Genomic DNA, 19,281 nt, shown 5'->3' on the forward strand with positions numbered 1-19,281 from the left:
TAGTCAGCATCACAAAGTTGTGGTTTTCTTTAACTGAGCATGTTTTACAGCGTGTCTTCGATCTGGTGTCATTTAAACCTGTGTCATTTAAGCAGGCTGTAGTTCTCCTGTGTTTGGTTTGCTGAAGGTTATGAGTCTGCCTAGTTGATGACTAGGTGATGGCACTGACTCTGCTTTTCCAGAACAGGCCTTCTAGCAGGAACCAAAGCTGTGACATGGCCTAAGAACAAACTTCACGTGCTGTAGTCACACAGCAGTCACATCAGGAAACATGCAGGAGAGCCTGTAGCATGTAGGAAGGGAATCTGTGCTTGGCTGTTAAATCTGTGTTTTGATGCTTTAAAATGGAAAACTAATGATGTCTGTAGGTTTATTTGTGCTTTATGGGCATGCGTGTATCAGCTTGATAAATGTTATCTTTATTTATAAATACTGTGTTTGTGTAATCTCAACTCTTCCTTTTTTCCACAAAAGCAGCCGGAAACCATTTGTGTCCAAGTTCAGCCAGGACAGATGAAGGAAACTGAAAGGCCAATGCCATCATTGGCACCAATCCAGCCCAAAACTATAACGCTGAGTCAGTCGGTTGGTAGAAATTCTAGCATACCAGGACTTGGCATTATTAATCCCCAGATAATTAGGATCCAGCCCGTTACAGGAACTGAGCAGCAGCTATTTCTGCACAGTTCTTCTGAGACTCCAGTTCAGGTGCTCATGCAGAGACCTTTGCCATCTCACGGATCGGTGTCTGTGAACAAGATTCCCACATCCAAGGTGCGAAGCGGACAGAAAGCTACACGTGCCACAGGATCGACTGCAAGGTCTCCGAATGTTACCATGGTTGCAGCCAGTTCAGCAAATACTCTGATATCATGTCTTGAAAAAAAACAGAAAGATGACAAGTTAAAAAAGTCCTTGAAAGTGAAAACTCGTTCTGGACGGATTTCGCGCCCCCCAAAGTACAAAGCTAAAGATTATAAATTCATTAAAATGGAGGATTTGGCTGATGGTCATCAGTCTGATTCTGATGACTATTCTGAGCTGAGTATAGAAGATGATGAAGAAGGAAAGGTGAAGGGAAAGGATGCATTATTCAGTTCTTCAAATTACAATCTGAAACCCAGAATGTTTAAATGTCAGACTTGTGAAAAATCCTATATAGGAAAAGGAGGATTAGCAAGACATTATAAACTTAACCCAGGCCATGGACAGCTGGAGTCTTCATCTCAAAAAATACTTTTAAATAAGCCTAATGGAAGTTTATTTGTGGACAATACCTGTGGAATAAGAGAGGAAATTATAAGTCCAGCACATCTGGATTCAATCACAGTCACTTTAAATAATGAAAATGCACTAGCTACCAGTCTGGAAGAAACTATTAATTCAACAGCTGGAGAACAGGTAAAGTGGGTCATTTAGAAAACCCAGTCCTGTGGAAAGTAGAATGGCAGTTTCGTAGCCACGTAGTCTTGTGCTGCTCAGAAATAGCCATCAATACACTAAATTAAATTTCATATTGAAGCACTTTGAAAATCAAACTATCTCTTGTAGTGTTGCAGGGATAGTGTTCTTGCAAAAGTACATAAAACAAAACGTTCACTGAGTGTTTATTTCTTACTGGTTTTCCAACATATATTTTTTGGCTTGAAAGAACCCTGTCTGCATAAATAGCATTATTCTTCTCTGCGTTTGGGTAAGAATACAGTGTTGCTCAGTTACAGCCTTTAGCATGATAGACAGGAAGCTGTCACCTGCTCTACCATTTTCTGTCACTGAAATAGAGATTTTCCTGTGATGGCACTTGTTTAGAATCCAACAGTGGACTGCAGCTCTTCCTAGAGCAGGTTTTGCAAGTGTGGCTTAGTTACCCCTGCAAACCAAACACTTTGGTAAAACTTGATTCTCTCGTAGCTGCTGTTTTTTAATTTTAAAATGGCTCTAACATCTTGCAGCAAGAGCTCATAGAGCTGCCATCTATGAAGAAGTACTCTTGTAGGTGCAGCAGTGTCACACTTAATATTTTTATTTGTAAATGTGAAGTCATTCTCAAAAAACATGAAAATTTGCTGCCAATGCAGCAAACAAACTTTCCCCCTCCTCTACACTCCTCTGTCAAAAGAATTCTCTAACACTTTCTGTTCAAGAGAATTGCAGAATACTGAAGTCTGCTCTCTGTATTATCATATAGTTGTTACTTTTCTGTGTGGCACTTAATTTATCCAGGGTGATGGGAATTAAAAAAATTCCAGTCAGTGTTGTTCGTAATACAGTAGTAACTGGCTGCTAAATTGCTGTTGTGCAACCTGCTACTTTTAACTAGCACATACAGATTCTACAAATCTGCACTTTGACTCATTGACTTGTTATAGTTTTTGGACAGGTAGATGCTTTCTAGAAAGAACAGCAGAATTATTGAAGTTGGTACATCAATACAGACAGGAAGGCAATCAATATCCCTATGCTCAACCTAGTCTTAAGTCATTTTTAGAATGAATTTAGTAATTTAATCCCTGGATAGCACTGAGATAAATTTGCCCTTTTTAGAGCTTTCCTAATCACTAGAATAGTAGGGAGCTACAGAATGAAAATTGGGGATGAAGTTATACTGATTGTGAAGAGGGGCCTGATATATCTCAGTACTATTGTAAACTCTTTTGAAAAAATTACTGTGACATTCTTAGAAATTCTAGCTAGGAAGGGGAGGCAAGACTGTTCATATGAAATCACTGCTTTGATCATTGCACTGAGATCAGAATGACAGCTGGAAAAAGTACTTTGAGTTTGCCATGTGGGCTTAAAACAGAAGCTACTTCTCAACTGTGTTCTTAGGGAAGATAAAGGATTTTGAAATGTGGAAACTGGGCATTATGTTTTGATATTCAGTTACTAGGCCTGTCACTGTTCATAGCTGCTCAGAGATTTTGTCTCTTATATAAAGTCTTCATGCTTTGACATAATTACAGTGAAACCCAAATATTTTTTGTTTGGTGTGTTCTACTGATAGTTAAGATTTATTTCTACAACCTCTTTATTTGACGAGGACGTATTTTACTTCAAAAATATTAAACATATTTAACTTACATAAACCATCTCTTCAATTACTCCCTGTATTTTATACAACATTTTGTGCATCAAAAATGCTAACTTTGCAATTACTGGCATTTATGTGTTGTAGAAGCAGGAGTCTTACTGATGTGTTGGATTTTTTTCCACGATGTTCTTTGCAGTTATGCTTGTGTCCAGCTTTGCATTTGTTTAATATGCTATTTATTTACAATAAATTATATAATTATAAAATTGTCTTCCTCCAAACACTGTTTAAAATGGTGAATAAACGCTTTTCTCTTTCAATTAAGACTTGTAAGCCTGCAGAAACCAGACACTTGTTGGCAGAACAACAAAATGAAACCAGTTCAGGACAGCGGGGACCAGTAACGCCAAAAGGACCTGGAAGACCCAGACGAGCAAAGAGACGTGGTCGACCAAGGATGGGTGGAAGATCTAGGTGTTCTGGAAGGCTTAGCAGACCTGGTCAGTCCCCTTCAAAGTCACTTAGTAGTGTGTCAGCAGAACACAATGTATTCAGAAGAAAAGCTAGGTTAAAAGAGGTATGGTTCTCTTCTGCAATTACTTCACAAGTATCTTCCCCCTGCCCTTTTTTTTTTTTTTTTTCTAAAGCACTTATTTTCAAAGAATTGTTTTCAAAAAGATTTTTTTTTTACATCCTTGTGTAAAAGGGTGACAAGATGAAAACTTAATGAATCCGTTAAGAAGAAAACATTGTTCTCTTTTAAGGAAAAAGTACTTCTAGCAGAACACTGGACAAAGGGAAAATGGGAACTCGGGCTGGAAACGGACTTTTGATATGTAGATACAGCCTCACTATCCTTGATCTGGAGAAGAAATGTATCTCCTCCAACACAGTAAAAATAAAGCCAAAGAAGTTGGGCAACATCAAAAAAGAAAAAAAAAAAAAAAAAAAAAAAAAAAAAAAAAAACAAAAAAAAAAAAAAAAAAAAAAAAAAAAAAAAAAAACACAACCCGAAAACAAAAACAAACCACAACGCAAAGAAGGACTTGAGGGAGAATAGAATGGGGATTAAAATCCATCCAACTAACGCATTTTTTTGTTTGTTTCCTCTGTGTTGTGGAAGATCTTTTATGGGTACCAAATCTACTGATGTTGATCTTTCTATGAATTGGCAACAGTTGTTGGGGCTGAATTTTGTCTGTGGATTGGTACTAACTGCATTCTGAGGTTTTTCTAATTTATCTTTTGGTGTTATGTTTCCATCTATTCTCAAAGCTGCTTAAGCATAGAATGTATCTTTCAGAAGAAGTAGTGATTTTTTTTTTTATTCTGAAGGTGGGATGTATAACTTCTGTGGGCTGCTTTGCTTTAATAAACTCATTCTGGCTTTTGACAGCTAATACAACAGTGCGATAACGAAGACTTAATGGAGCTGGCTCTCCCACGTCTGACAAAGCTTGTTACAGTGTATGAGTTTCTGTTGATGAAGGTGAGAGTTTTTTATGTAAAAATGCTAAATCATTTTAGGGAGACTTCCATCAACATACATTAAAATATTCCTTTAGAGATGTATCTGAATCTCCAAAGTTAGAATTGTGCAGAATGTAGATGTTCTATGCATCGCTTCAGTCTTATACAGACAAAACTCTGGTAGGTCTCTTGACTGAAAGCCTTGCTTTTTTGATGCCTGGTTCACTAGCATTTTTGATTATACCATAATTTTTTGACTCAAATGTCTCTATTTTGAAATGTTGAACAAAATAAACTGACAGATTTTAATTTCCCCTTTTTGAAAATATAGGGAAGGGAAAAAACACTTTTTTTTTTTTTCCTCCCTCTTATTTCTAGGTTGAAAAAGGGTATCCAGCCAAAGCTTGCTTCCCAGATGTGTACAGGGAATTTGAAGACTTGCATAATATGGTAAAGAAAATGGCTTATGATCACCTCAGTAATTCTGATTTGCTGAGTTGCCAGCAGCCTGTTGAAATAAAAGACGCTAAGGTAATAAACACTCTGTTTGGAACGGTGATTTTTGTTGTTGTTTGATTTATTTATTTTAAATGCTCTGCATTCTTATTTTTTCTCTGATAAGCTTCGTCATGCTGGTAAAGTTATTTGAAGAAAATAAGGTTTTTCATGAGCAAAAATAGACATTCTTGTAAAAAGTCAAACAATTAACCAATGAGAAGAAGAAATCCATAATAAAACTACAATTCCAGTTTACAGCAGTAGATATATACTATATATATTTATATAAAAAAAATGAAAATATAGATATAAAAAAAATTCTACCAGTGCTGATACCTGTCTTGCTTATCTAGGGTAGTATGAACTTGCATGTTACTGTAAGGTGTATTTAGCATTAGCTACTAATAAAAGTATATCCTGATGTTTGATGAAGTGGAGGGATCTATATTTAAAACGAATGGCCTTGATTTAAAGGGATAAGTGGTTTCATTGCAAAATGAGGGCAAATGGAATGCATCTGTGCAGTTCAGTCATACTAGCAAATATGAAAGGTCGTGAATACATTAATAAAACTGTAAACTATTATTTCAGTAACTTAAGATTCATGGTTTCTGCAGCTGTATCTAGAAAGGCAGTGTAGGTTTGGTGTTCTGGTGGTTGGTTTTTGGTTTGTTTATTTTTTTTTAACATGGATCTGTTCAACCATATGGATCCTTATAGAACTGTTTCCTTCGCTTGGAATAAAACAGTTCTTTGTACATAACATGTTTTTGCTTTTCCCTTCTCTGTTTCCAGTAGTGAAAACACTATTTTGTATACTACCCATAAGAAAATTTCTAAACAATGTGCTCATTACGGTGGATTAGCACTGAACTTGCATGTCCAACGAGAGGGGAGCATACTGGAAAAATCAGAGTACGGGTGGTGGAGATAAGATTTTGGTTCTTAAAATAATCCTGGTTTAAAAAATTAAGTCCTATGTGGACTGCTAGCAGTGGTTAATGCTCGCCTTTCAGAATTAATTATGATGTTCATTGTATGTCCTAAAAAACTTTCTGGAATTACTGCATGGTCATCTGGCTGCTTCGTAATTAACACTTGACGGTTCCCTTTGGAGAGATGAAGTTGCACCAGGTAAAGGGATCCTGTTGATACTGGCAGCACCAAAATGGAACCTCTCTGTTTCTTCTCCTCTGTGTTAATGTGCATTTCTAATATTGAATTATGCTCTTTAAAAAAAAAAAAAAAAAAAAAAAAAAAAAGGCAAAACAAACCAACAAACAAACAAAAAAACCCCCAGCCTTGAGAAGTTGTACAGTAGCCCACCTACATAAGGTTGAAGGACAGGAGTGGAACGGGGAGGGAATCCTTAACTATTAAGAGATACTCTTGTACAGGAAGACTTAAATGTTTTTTTTAAATAATGGCAAGCTTCGACACTGTTCTTTATTAAACTCTGCTCTTGGTAACCGTCTCCAGATTCTATATATAACCATTGTACACCTAATTCTTTCAAGTTTGCCTGTTAATATTCACCTTCAAATGAAGGTCGTGTTCTAGTAATATGGAGGTTAGTAGAATACGGGAGTTTAAATACTTAATTGAGCTGTGATGCTTGTCAGATTAGACCCTGTGTAGTTCTAGTTCAGTTTTAAATGATCTAATACTGATTTGTTTTCTTATGTATTCAGATAGAGAGGCTAACTTCCACTTTTTTTTTTTCCTGTAACTGTTTTTAAAGGTTGCCGAATCACTAGGAATTGCAGAAATACTCACTGGAGAAGGAAAGGCACAAGGTGTAGGCTCCTGTTCACAATGTGTAACTAAAATGGTTAGTGAGCAAGTGCCTGTGGAAACACTGGGACAAAAACGGTTAGCTGAGGTATGGAATACCTTTGTGAAAATTAACAATGACACTAAGACAAATAAAAACTTGTCAAAACAGATATTTGCTCCTTACAAAATCATACAACTATCCTCTGACTTCTGTTGAAGTAAGGCTTTCATGGAGTGGGTTTGGAAATAAGGAACTATGTGGTATCATAGCAGAGCATATGAGCTAGCACGCTAAAGATATCCTTTGAAAAGACCCTAGGTAGCATTCAGGACAGACTCTCAAAGGCTTATGGGATATCTCGTGATACAAGCAAGAAAGAATTTTGCTGGGGCGCTAGTAAATGGGGGACCCACAGTGAGAAGGGTCCTTGGATTCTAATAATATGTGTTGGAGTAAATGGGCCAACGTGCAGCAGGTTCAGATGTTGGAGTGGTTGCTCTGCTAATTTGTGGTTGGTAGAGGTGCATGAAAACAGCTTCTTTCTTTCTAACAAGGTAGTTGACCAGATGTAGTTTGTTTACAGCTGTAGCAGGGAGATGTTTCCTGTTCTTGAAAGTCACATCTCTGTGGTCTGTCCCCTGAACTGTTATACTTTTTATTTAATCCAGAGTTGTGTCTGGTGGTGGATAATTAAAACTAGTGCTTTTCCTCTTTCTGCCCATAGTTAAAGAGTTGATCAGTCTTTCTTCAATAACCTAATCACAAAGGCTGAGAGAGAAGCTTTGATGTTGAAGCAAAGACAGGTTGTTTCAACCAAATATCAAAAGTGGTCAGTGGGATTTTGGTGAAGTGGGGGGGGGCTGTGTTTAAATCCTTACCTTTTAGGAAGACCTTTAGTGTAAACTCCTGTTTTCCAGGAGAGTATGAGTTCACTGCTATGAAGTGCCCACAGTTAGCTTGTGAACTTTTCCAGTGCTGTCAGCTGTTCTGGTGGCAGCCAGTTAATTATCTCTTGTATTGACAGAGCTCAGGGGAGGAACTGTTGCCATCAGCCAAAAGGACCAAGTTAGAAGACGTAATGGGGACTGTGAATAATGCTTATGCCAGTCAAGATGAAGTGAAAGAAAAGAGTGGGAATTTGTGTACACTGTTTGAAAAAGATGGTAACCTCTTCAGATTTTCCAATTCTGTTCTGTTTGTGAAGGAGCTGAACAAATCTGTTCTTCAAGCTACTGTGCTTTTTGTCTTAAGACTTCATTTTTTAACTTGCTTCCCGGGTCCTTCAAAAAAAAAAGCTAACTGTAAAGGCCTCATGGAAGGGGAAGTTATGGATGATGCAGATCACAGCAGTAGCTCAATTCTGAATGCATGATAATCCAGATATTGATGCTACTGCAGTACTATGAGAATAGTGCTGTCCTATGCTACGTGCTTCCTGTCCACCCTGTCCCGTACAGCCCAGGTGGTGCCAGCTTTGTGTCAGCAGTGGGAGAACAGAGGAGGAGGAAGCAATGTCTGTGTCCTTCCTCTTTCCCCACTAGGCTGCAATAGCAGAATCATCAGAGCTTTGTGGATCCTGGGGGAGCGGGAGAGCTGGTGCAGGTTGTCCTCTATGCCGGGGGAGATCTGGGACATGAAGATTGGAATTGAGGCACCATTTCAAACAACAGTCTTTGGGTGGTTGCCTTTCTTTTCATCCCTTCTTTGTCCTTATTGCCCTGCTCCTCAGATCGGCAGGGCAACAGTGGATTAGAAAGGAAAGTGAGCTGGGTCCCCACCTGCAATCTCCCCAAACTCCAATGGTCTTTTATGCAAAAGTGTGGCAGTAAATCAGAGGCACTATGATCGCTGCTGTGCAAGATTCCATCCCTTGCCCAGCTGTAGTGACCTGTGCATATTGGCATCATCCTCTTGCTTTGTAAATACCTTTGTTTTTGATGTTAGTGTGAGCTGCTTTGCTTTTGCCCTTTGCACCTCTTTCTGACAATGGTGTGTTTTTTCTGCTTTCCCCCTTAGGGTTTTGGTTTTTTTTTCCCCTCTCTCTGAAAGGCTCACTGCATGACTATGCTTATTTCTTGTTGTATTATGATTTTCTTTTGGGCTATGAGTTTTTAAAAATTTGTTTCACTCACACTTGCTGGTAGGGCTTTTGCTAGCCTACAGTACAAAAAGTTAAAAATGGTCCCTTCTGCAGTGTTAGGCCTCCTCTGTTGTGCAGTCCTAGCTTTCCAAACCAACAAAACAAAACAACTTACTTGTTCCTTTTGATCTTCAATAACAAAACATGACAGCTTATGCTACTGCAGCTTAGTAGTTATTGTGCAGCTGCCTACTGGGTTTGTGACCTGGCTCTTGGTCCAGCTCAAAGAACTGGTAAAACACACAAAATTTCTAGTAGTTTTTACCTCTTCTGTCACAGGACGAAAGCGCTCCTGGGGCTGTTAGCATAGCTCATTAGGTATGTGGTAACTTGGTGACATGTCTGAGTCCAGCAGGAGCTTGATTATCAATAGAAATTTCACCAAGTTTAAACACTTCAGTCAATTTACTGATGGTAATGAGGGTGAGTAGCTGACAACCTTGTGCCTTGTATAGCCTTTATCTTTTAATGTTACCAGCTGTATGCCAGGTGGAAAAAAAATGAGTTTGACTTTCAGCCCAGATTGTTTTCAGAGTTAAGAGGAAAATGCTGCTTCTAATGTAAGGCATGGAAATATTCCATAATATTTCACTATCCAAAAATTCCCTAAGAGTTTTTATACTGGTTTTCTCATTGGGAAGTGCTGTGCAACCCTTAGAGGATGCTTCAGGGGGGGAAAAAAGCAGGAATGTAGTCTAGCTTTCCCTTCAAAATTACTGCTGAAAAATAATTTTTTGGACATGCAATATTAGATTGCCCAACAAAATGATATTTCTTTCACCTTTCAGGTTTTAATCCATTAAATGGGGAGATCCTGCTTTCAGAAGATAGGCACATCACTTGCTGCACAACTGGAAGCACGTTACCAGCAGCAGAGGAACATAATTCACTTGCTGATTCAGGAGTTAGAATCAATACTGAAAATTCAGGTACCTTCTCACAGACTATGAAAATGAGGATAGAGTACTCCCAAGCTGTGAACGTAGAGGGACCAGATATGGCAGGTGACACACCTCTGCTGCATACTGAAGTTGTACTGCCTGTGGAAGCTGATGGCTCTCTGGAATTAGTTCAAGCACACTTTGTGAGTGAGAACACAGCAGGTGGACTGTCAGCTCCTGAACTTTGCAGCTCTGTGCTGGAGAATGCAACAGGTGAAGAAAATGGTCACAATCAAAAATATCAGAAACTGCAAGAAGAAAACGATAACTTTGCAATTAAAAGACATTCTGAACAACTTCATAGTGCCGATATGACTGGTGAGATGCACGAACTTCAAAAAGTTTTTTCAACAAACATTGTGCCAATAAACTACCCCCACTGTGCTCAGACTGAGTCACCCCAGAATCCTGTCCAGGAAGCCTCCCTGTCTGCTCATGTGGACCATGAAAACTCTTTTAAAAATATGACTGAATTGTCTTGTGGGACAGAGGAGCAACACGAGCTGGAGAATACAGTTACCGTAGATGAAGCTGTAGCCTTTGAGATTACTGATGAGAGCCATGATTTTTTGTCTCAGGGACACGAACAGATTTTTATTCAGACTTCAGATGGGCTAATCCTGTCCCATCCAGATACTGCTCTTTTGTCTCAGGCAGAGGGTATCGTCATTGTCACCGATGCCAGCGGGACTACGATGCACATCCGCACACCTGAGGGGATCCCTCTGGAGACCGTGGAAGCACTACTGGCAATGGAAGCAGATGGCCAAAGTGAAGAGATCCTGCTCTCGCAAAGTGAATTGGAGCCATAAACTAGAAAACTCTGTATGCTTTCTTCTGGAAAAGACTGACTATAAAATGTATATTTTTCTAATGTGAATACTGAAATAATGGAAATTTAACTTATTTGTAAACTGTTTCTATGCCCTGTACTTTTTATAACTTATGTTTATATAAATCTAGCAGCATTGCAACCAAAAATTCTAGAATTAACATCACTCTATTTGCTTTATATGTTGGAGGTGGGTGGAAAGTGGAAATCTGTCAACCCTATAACTGTTGCACTATCCCCTTTTGTTACATAATTCCTTTTCTCTCTAGCCATCTAAAAATGCAATTAAATTGTACTGCTGCTCAGCAGTGATGTGCTGTGTACTGGCAAGTTGTATATGGGTAAAATAAAAATTAAGTTAAAAATGGGCGTTTTCTGTGCCATTGAGATTACAAAACACTTTACTTGCACTTTCTGAAAGCTAGCTTGAATATTCATTAGCATCTAGATTTGAAGTGCATAAATCTGCCTGGAAAAATGGGCAGTTTTAAATATAATGAACACTCTTGCGTTCTGGGAACAATGTGACAGCCTAGCTGATCCTTGCTTAAATAAGCATCCACTGAGTTGCAGGCAAAAATAGCCTTAAATAAGGTCTGATGTGAACTGAACTGTTGTAAAAGTGTTTAAGTGCGCTTGTCTAATATTCAGCCACACCTTCAAGAACTTGTTACTTAGAAACAGGAAGGTGTGTATGTAGTGATCATATTTTTCCTTAATGAGACACCAAATTCTTTTTTTATTTTAATCTCAGATGGAGTATTTTTATTAAGACTTTTTTCTTTCAGATGATGCATCCTTTATCCATTCTAAGCTTTGACCTTCCCAGTATGTCCACAACACCCCGTGTTATTTATCATAATAAAAAAGGTATCCTTGACAATAATTCCTGTTTCTCTATGCAGACAGAAAACTTGCCAAATTACTTAACTACTGCTCTTGTATTTTTGTCATACTTTCAGTGTGTTGTTTGGATGCTAATATTTGTGTGGAGGCCTCCTGGCAGCTTCTTGTCCAAGGCACTGTTTTCTTTCCAGAAGCTTAGCAAGTGAAAAAGAACTGGTCATTTAAGGCTGTATCTTTATTTTGTTTATGAGCTACTGCAGACACTACTGAAAACTGGTGACACACCTTTAAAATGTGTGTTGCCTCTTTGCCAAATACATAAAGCTACTGATGTAACTTGACAAACCAGGCTAAAAGGACCTGTGATATGCAGAACGGTTCTTAAAGTATGAATGTTGCTTTTTTATAGTCTTGTTACTGAGAAAAAACACTAAAAGTGAATCTAAATGAGAGGACAAATTCGGAGGTGAAACAATCTGCTGTACTGTATCCATTTAATATAGAATCATAACATCACTATGGTTGGAAAGGACCTCTAGGATCATCAAGTCCAACCATCATCCCAACATTTCCCTAGCCACTAGACCATAGCCTCAAGTGCTACACCTGCAGCTGGGATTGGGGTTTTGGTGGTGGTGGTTGGTTTGTTTTGTTTTGCCTTTTCTTTGTTGCATAAGTAGAAGATTAATTTGATTAGCCAAAACATTGCCTTTTATGTGTGTATGTGAAGGATGTCAGCAAATATTAGTGTGCTCCTGTCTGACCGTCAGGTTTATGGTGTAGTTTTTGTTAGGAGTTGTTTTTTTTTTTTCCTCTTTTTTAGGAGGTGGTAATGGGCAGAGGATACAGGCCTACCGTGTAAGTGAAGATACTGTGCAAAGCAAGGTTCTTCTGGTCTTTTGAAGTCTTTGCAGGATTACACTCTGCTGTACTGACTGTCTACTAACTACATCTGAGGGCTTTAAATGTAGCCGTCAACTATTTGGAGCTGCAATGACGAAACATCACTGCACTGTAATCTTCCCATGTCCAACAGCAGTCAGTGAGCAAGGGGGTCTGAATACAAAGAATCCTTCCTGAAGAGCTTATTTCCTCTAAGAAACAAGAACAAACCACACTTCCCACCTGGGCAGAAAATTAAAATCTCCAATTCCACCTTCCCTATTGATTTGCACATGCTGGGACATACAATGCACCTACTCTCATCTTAGAAGAACAATTCTGTAAGTGAACCAAGCTTTTCTCCTTGGTAAATATTTTTTTGAGTATGAAGGTGTTTCCATAGTGACAAGGATCTGGCACTACTCCGATAAATTAAGGTGGCTGTTAAAACTAGGTAGAACACTTGCACAGAAAAATAATAAAACCCAACGAAGCTATTAATAACTGACTGGATCCTCCTTCAGCTACAGCAGAATTTATTTTCAGATGCTAGAAATCTGATGTAAGAATAGAGTGTTATTAAGGTGTCAGAAACAACTTTGTTGTTGAACAGAGCATTGTGTCAAAAAAACTTTTCCAATTAGTGTCTGTCTGTTCCATAACTGCAGGAAACATGCATTTTCCTCACCAAGCTTATGGAGTTTCAGCTTGGAACTAGTGAAATAAGTGACCCTACTTTTCCTATCAGAAATCTGTTCCAGAATCTCTCATTGTTTTATTAAGTTTTTTTCAGTGTCAAACCACAGCTATTGTGGTCGTTTCATAGCAGTGTGTGCTTCCTGTCAGTGTCACCTTATTCAAAGAGCTGTTTCAAGAAGAATAAAGGGTAAATATTTGTTAGGGTAAAACATCTCAACAGCACTTAGAAACTCTAAATAATTTTATGAAATAGGAGATCTAAATCAACGGTTTATATAGGAGCATGTCACGCAGGCAATCAGTAAGCAGGAAGAATTTAGATTATTAATCATAATGAAGTAAACAGCAAGCCTAAACTGACTACACATTAAAGGATTTAACTAAAAAATTTATGATGCATCTGTGTATTTTCTGCATGGTTGTACACTCTTCTGAAAAGTGATGATTTGCATTAGTAACTAACAATTATTAAGGAGGGGGCATGTGTAGCAGCTTCTCCACACTAGCCAGGTCTGACATAGCAGCACACCACAGTGATTATTATGTCTTTAGGAGGGAAAGCAAGTAAGGGTACTGAATTCCACTGTAGTGTTCAGCTTTTTCATTAACGGTTTCTCTTGAACATATCCTCGACTCTTTTCCAAGAAAGCAGCATGAAAAACAAAAGCAAGAATTTGAGCCACCAACTTGTGTAATGTGAACTGCTCACTGAAACCACAGAGGAGGGAACACCTTTAAACCAAAACCACTGTGGCATTAGAGATGGTAATCCAAGGAAGAAATTACTGAGCCCTGTGAGAGGAACCAAACAAAAGGGATAATGGTGAGTTGTACTAAACCTTCCCAAGGGTGATGCACCTGGATGTGCTATAATCAAAACCAAACCAGAACTGACGCTAGTATCTGTGACAGCACTTCAGAACCACATGCCAAAGTACGTGGATCCTTCTGGATCCACTCTTGGATCTTGCCTCTTGTGCTTTCCTTTTCCCTGTTTATAAAGCAAGTACAAAAGGACTATGTCTGTTAAGTCATGACCTCATGAAAGATCAAGAAGTGCTGAATTTCTATGGTGAAAGGGACAACATAGGTATTTTAGACTGTCAAGACTTGGAAAGTATTGCCATTCTTTGCTACAGGTGTCTGTGTGCATTGAAGCCCCCAGAGCACCAAGTAGTGCTTACTCCTTTCTGACCACAGGGGACTTGGCCTCCTGTAGCCTCTCTACTGCACTTAAAATAGATAAAGCAACCAAAACCAGATTGTCCTAGGCAGGAAAAGGAGTATCACCTGAGACAAAATAAAAAATACAAGTAGAGAAAAGTATTTTTAATAAGTTTTACAAAAATGCAATTTGGTAAACCTTGCAATTTGCCATTTCACATAAGCATCATTAGAAGCAAGCCATGTAACATCTGAAATCCTAGCACTGTCTGTGTCCTGTTTCCAGCAGCATGGCTTCAAGTAGTAGTGTGCTGCTGTTCTCAATGTAAGGCTGGTATAACCATGATGATAAATAGACCATCATCAGATCCTGGTCAGCAGAATGAGCAATTTCTTGTACAATTGTTTGCTTGAGTTGTAGTTCCTTCTTGTACATTTCAGAGAGCTTCAGAGAAACCTCATCTGAAAGGGATTGAAAACCCAAGCATGTTGTCCAGCACTTTCAAACATTTTGAATTCCAAACATTTCAGCAATTCTCTAAAAGTTAAATTATACTTGTAATATGTTGATCATTAAAAAAAATCCTACCTTACATAAGCTATTCCCCATATTTAAATATCTTGCTTTTTACAGCATTAGTTATGTTTGTACACTAGGATATAAAATGCAAAACAATTTCCTCAGCTTTTGGATATATTTTGTACACCTGTGATTTTGACATGAATCCCCCTAAATCTAGAACAGGCAATGCTATTGATTCTCAGGACCCACTGTGAAATAAGCAATTATAGCTGTTCTTTCAAATAACTGAAATTAAATTTTAATACCTGATAATTCTGTCTTGAAATAAAATCTTCCCATTTTAGAGTCACTGTTGATTTTAGCTAATCTAAAGGACATCTTCACATGCTGTCAGGCACTTTAGCAATGCATCATCACCGGTGAGTGATGCCAATAGTGAAACATAGCAGTAAAACAAAACAACAGACCAAAACTGAAGAGTGTAATGTAAAACCTGGTATTATTATTAGTTATGTTAGTAATATTGGTAGAGGGGGGTTAAAATATATTTATGTAATAACCTTTAATTGTTTCACTTTCTAAAAAGTAGCCATATAAACTATTTTTAAAGAGAGATTGATCTGGTGTTTCCAACTTTGAACTGTCGATACCTGCACAGGATTTAGTCTTTCATGGAGTAGAGAGCATCACTAAATGACTGAGTCACCACAAATGTTTTGACAGCAGTTGTCTTTGTCATTCTTTCTCTGTAAAGCTGGCAGAAGTTAACACATAATACTCCTGCCGACTTGTGCTAATGAAGTAAGAATCAGGGCTTGACAAAGGTATGAGTTTCACTTCACAAAGGCAGCAGTTGGTCAGCATGCAATCGAGCTTCTCTGGCATTCAGACAGTTGTAAAACCGCAGTAATGCCAGCTGGGAGGCAGTACCTTTTGCCATCAAGTCAATGCTGAACCCATTGATATTAACAGTAGACATTAGCTAAATTTTTCTTTACTTATCTTCACTGACACTGAGATCAGTATTTTTTTTTTCTTCGGCTGTCCAAGAATTAACTGAGGTTTAGTTTCTTCTTTGCATTCAAGGATTTCATTTCAGTGTCAAGTAACAGGTCAAGCCAGCACCACCAAGTTGCAGATGTGTCTCCCCTACAAAGGATGTGGCTGTTGCAGCTTGGACACTGTAAGCTGCTGACAAGCTTAGTTTTATGCTGTAATTGTTGCCTGTCAGACCATGTCTGGCAGTTCATACAAGTTCATACATCAGCAGTAACCCTAAGCCAAGTAGTGCATTAATGTGTTTATTAGTTAGTCAGTTATAAAGGAGACAGATACACTCTCTAAGGCAAGACATCCAGATAAAAAGGTTTATTTTTCAGTCCTAAATTAGGTGACATCAAAGACACAATGCAATTAGCTAAGTAATAATCAGTACTTTACTTACAGAAGTATGGTGTGGGCCATGTATGAAAGAAGGATGCTGCACAATTCCCAGCTCCATGGTGGAATGTTTCCAAGTCACAGATTGCTTTAGTAGTTGAAGTAAGCTTTTCCATTTTCAGTTGTATTTTTGTCTGAAAATGATGACACATAATGTTAATGTCCATCTCAGGAATATTAGGCTACTATAATTCTAAATATTTTTTTAAGACACATTGTTTCTGAAAATGACTTAGCCTTCACATTTCTAGTTCACTTTTTTTTTTTTCATCTCCACACAGGAATCAAAGCTGGAATTTATATAAAGATTTAATGGGATACTCTAAAATGTTTGAACACTGCTGATATGACTTACTGACTCTGATTTCACATAATTCTTTTTGTTTCCCCCATGTAGAAATATATTAAAGCTCCTTCTCATTTTTCTGTCTCTCACTAGGTTTTTCCTACACAAATTTACTGCTGGGTTAAAACATGAGACTGTCTATGACCAAGTGTGGCACACGCCCTGTAAACACATGTTTTCTTACTTTACCATGAGAAGACTTAAATTTGACTTCAAGAGGCCAGCAGCAGGAGAGAGAAGCAGCTCAAGCTGCTATTGACTATGTATCTAGGCTGATTTAACAGCGTGCTTTGAACAACAGGACATTCTGTCCACTTCCTTCATGTTCACATGACTGTGTATTACTGATGGGGACTAACACAACAAAAGAAAGCTTGCAGGCAGTATCTTTAAGTCAAGAAGCTAAAATGCACATATTTATATAAACTCATAAGCTGGTACAAACTCGTAAGGAATGAAAAATAAATTATGTCTGTAGTAGCTATGTTTAGTACCCAACAGAACACTGGCTGCTTACACTCCTATTACTCAGGAGCAAAAAAAATTGCATCAACAAACTTGGCAGTCTAAATACAAAACTACCCCAAGGGAAAAAAAAAAAAAAAAAAGAAATTACTGTTACTTTTTCCCACAGAACAAACTTTTTCTAAATACTGGGCTGGTATCCTGCCTGTATAAAAACAATACATCTATCACCTTTTTAATGGGCCTCCACTTTGGCAGAAGGCTGTAAAAGTTATTTTTAATAAGAATTTTAAATTACAGTATCAATATTCTTTTTGCTTCCTATCAAACTGACAGGTGACATTAATTCCTAGTAACATATCCATAAAATGTGGGCTACATAATAATTATCTTACTTGAGAGAAATAAGAGAAGTTTTAAAATGCATTGTTTGTAAGACTCATTTTCAGATCGCTTTATAAACGCAGGAGTACAGTGATAAGAAGGGGGCAGATGTGAAACCAACTTTCAAATTTACCAATCAAATACATGGTGCACACGAGATTTAGAATCATTTAGGTTTGAAGCTAAGGAAGTATAAATACAATTTCCAATTTTCTGTTTACAACAAGTTCTTGAGGATATTTCCTTAAGTAATACTAGAACACACTTAGAATTGATTGATATGGACTAAGACTGAAAAGTGAGCATTACCATTTGCTTTAAGGTCTCAAGTAATTCTGCACAGCAGTTGTCCAGTTCTTCATTGTATTTTGGAGCTGGCTTCTCAGATTCTATGGCACTGGTATCAGATGCTATCTCCAGTTTGTTGTCTTGAAATCTAGAACAGAAACACACAGTAAACACCTGCATATAGGTTTACTCATGGTCTGTAGATTGAAAATCCATGCGGTCTGACCCTACAAAATCCCTCTCTTACAGGCTGCTCATGAATTCCTACATAAAAATAAGAGACATGAGCAATTTGGGCTGGCACCATAATCTTCAGAGGAACATAAAATTACTTTACCTCAGAGCATGTGATTGAAAAAAAAGATTTACAGGTGTTAAGCTAGCACCTTCTCCTACTTTACCTTGCCCTTGTGTTGGAGGTTATTTGCTCATAATGGACAAGTTATGCCCAGGCTTCAGCTCCTCCAGCTGATAATCTGGTGTCTCATCAGGAACTCACCTTCATGCACCACTTAAGCTAGGACATTTAACTGTGACCCCAGAGATGGATGAGCAGAAACCTATCCTGTCTCACTGACTTTCCCACAGGAGCTGTAAACTTCGACAGGGCAGAGGGAGCTGCTAGAGAGTGAAGGCAACATCTGACACCATTACAGCAACACATTTCTGAGCTTGTACCTGTCAGACAGACCCTGTTCAGCTGTCAGGACTCTCGAGAAGCTTCTTCTCCAAACCTTGTTATTTATAGGCTCTTCTGTACAGCATGAAGATAATAGCACTACCAAATTGTTGTTTTTTTGTGGTTTTTTTTTTTTTTTTTAGTTTTATTTTAAAATCATCAGTTAAAACTTTTTGTCTATATAAAGCACTGATTCTTTCTTAAAGTCTGCTGGACTCCTGATAGCAGCAAAATTTAGTAATATTTGTTTCAGTATAAATAAGCAAGAGAGGAAGGGAACTCACATGGGCTGAGACCTATAGGATTAGATTCTAACTTTATACCTGTTATGCTTAACTATGTATAATAAACATTTTCCATTTCTTGCAATTATCATTATGAGATTATTTTAAACTTTATGAAATGCTTATTATTTGAACATAAATATTTTATGTAACTTAAACTGTAAATTTATGTAGAAGTGTAACTGCCGAGTTTGACCTAAGGGTTAAAAGTTGACTTTTATCCGTTCTGACACATGCTTTCCTCCATCTCTAAAAAGAACTTTCTAGTGAAGGAAACATTAATTTCTCAATAAAAGCAATCTTTATGCGTAGTTACACGTGTTGGCACACTTACTGCTCACCGATCTTCATGTTGACTATTTTGTTCGCTGTAGTAAATCCATCATCATTCAGTCTCTCCCATTTCATCATTAAATTATGCCAGTCTGCGGCATTATCTTTAATTTTTCTCGCACTGACAGGTAAAACGGGTCTCCTCGGAGTACCATCGGCGGAACTTTTTGCTGCATGAGAAAAGAGAGACGTTCAGGCCGCTCAGCGCACAGGGACACAAACCAGCGCGCCGCCGGGGGAACTACTGGCGCCTCCCACC

The 19,281-nt window shown here is 38.1% G+C and overlaps 2 protein-coding genes across 2 annotated transcripts; one reads left to right on the forward strand and one right to left on the reverse strand.

Annotated features, from left to right (window-relative positions):
- Positions 1-513: 513 nt before the first annotated feature.
- On the forward strand, positions 514-11,035 carry ZNF839 (zinc finger protein 839). The gene is made up of 7 exons (XM_008943931.1): positions 514-1,401; positions 3,357-3,608; positions 4,428-4,520; positions 4,880-5,032; positions 6,741-6,881; positions 7,801-7,939; positions 9,705-11,035. Exons 1-7 carry the CDS (start codon positions 514-516, stop codon positions 10,667-10,669), a joined length of 2,631 nt encoding a protein of 876 aa, XP_008942179.1. The 3' UTR covers positions 10,670-11,035.
- A 3,382-nt stretch (positions 11,036-14,417) lies between these two features.
- CINP (cyclin-dependent kinase 2 interacting protein) lies at positions 14,418-19,192 on the reverse strand (the record flags this gene model as incomplete). Its single annotated transcript, XM_008943942.1, has 4 exons — positions 14,418-14,742; positions 16,248-16,377; positions 17,748-17,874; positions 19,024-19,192. Coding segments are annotated over 4 exons (629 nt in total), but the record flags the coding sequence as incomplete, so codon positions are not given.
- Positions 19,193-19,281: the final 89 nt, after the last annotated feature.

This window comes from Merops nubicus, unplaced genomic scaffold (assembly GCF_000691845.1).
Source record: "Merops nubicus isolate BGI_N331 unplaced genomic scaffold, ASM69184v1 scaffold46260, whole genome shotgun sequence".
In the NCBI taxonomy this organism is placed as follows: domain Eukaryota; kingdom Metazoa; phylum Chordata; class Aves; order Coraciiformes; family Meropidae; genus Merops; species Merops nubicus.

Excerpts from the sequence above, each read along its gene's own strand:
- ZNF839 (XM_008943931.1), top strand. The coding sequence starts at position 514 with ATGAAGGAAACTGAAAGGCCAATGCCATCATTGGCACCAATCCAGCCC. Across the intron at positions 5,033-6,740 it reads TTGAAATAAAAGACGCTAAG|GTTGCCGAATCACTAGGAAT; the intron begins GTAATAAACACT and ends CTGTTTTTAAAG. Across the intron at positions 6,882-7,800 it reads GACAAAAACGGTTAGCTGAG|AGCTCAGGGGAGGAACTGTT; the intron begins GTATGGAATACC and ends TTGTATTGACAG.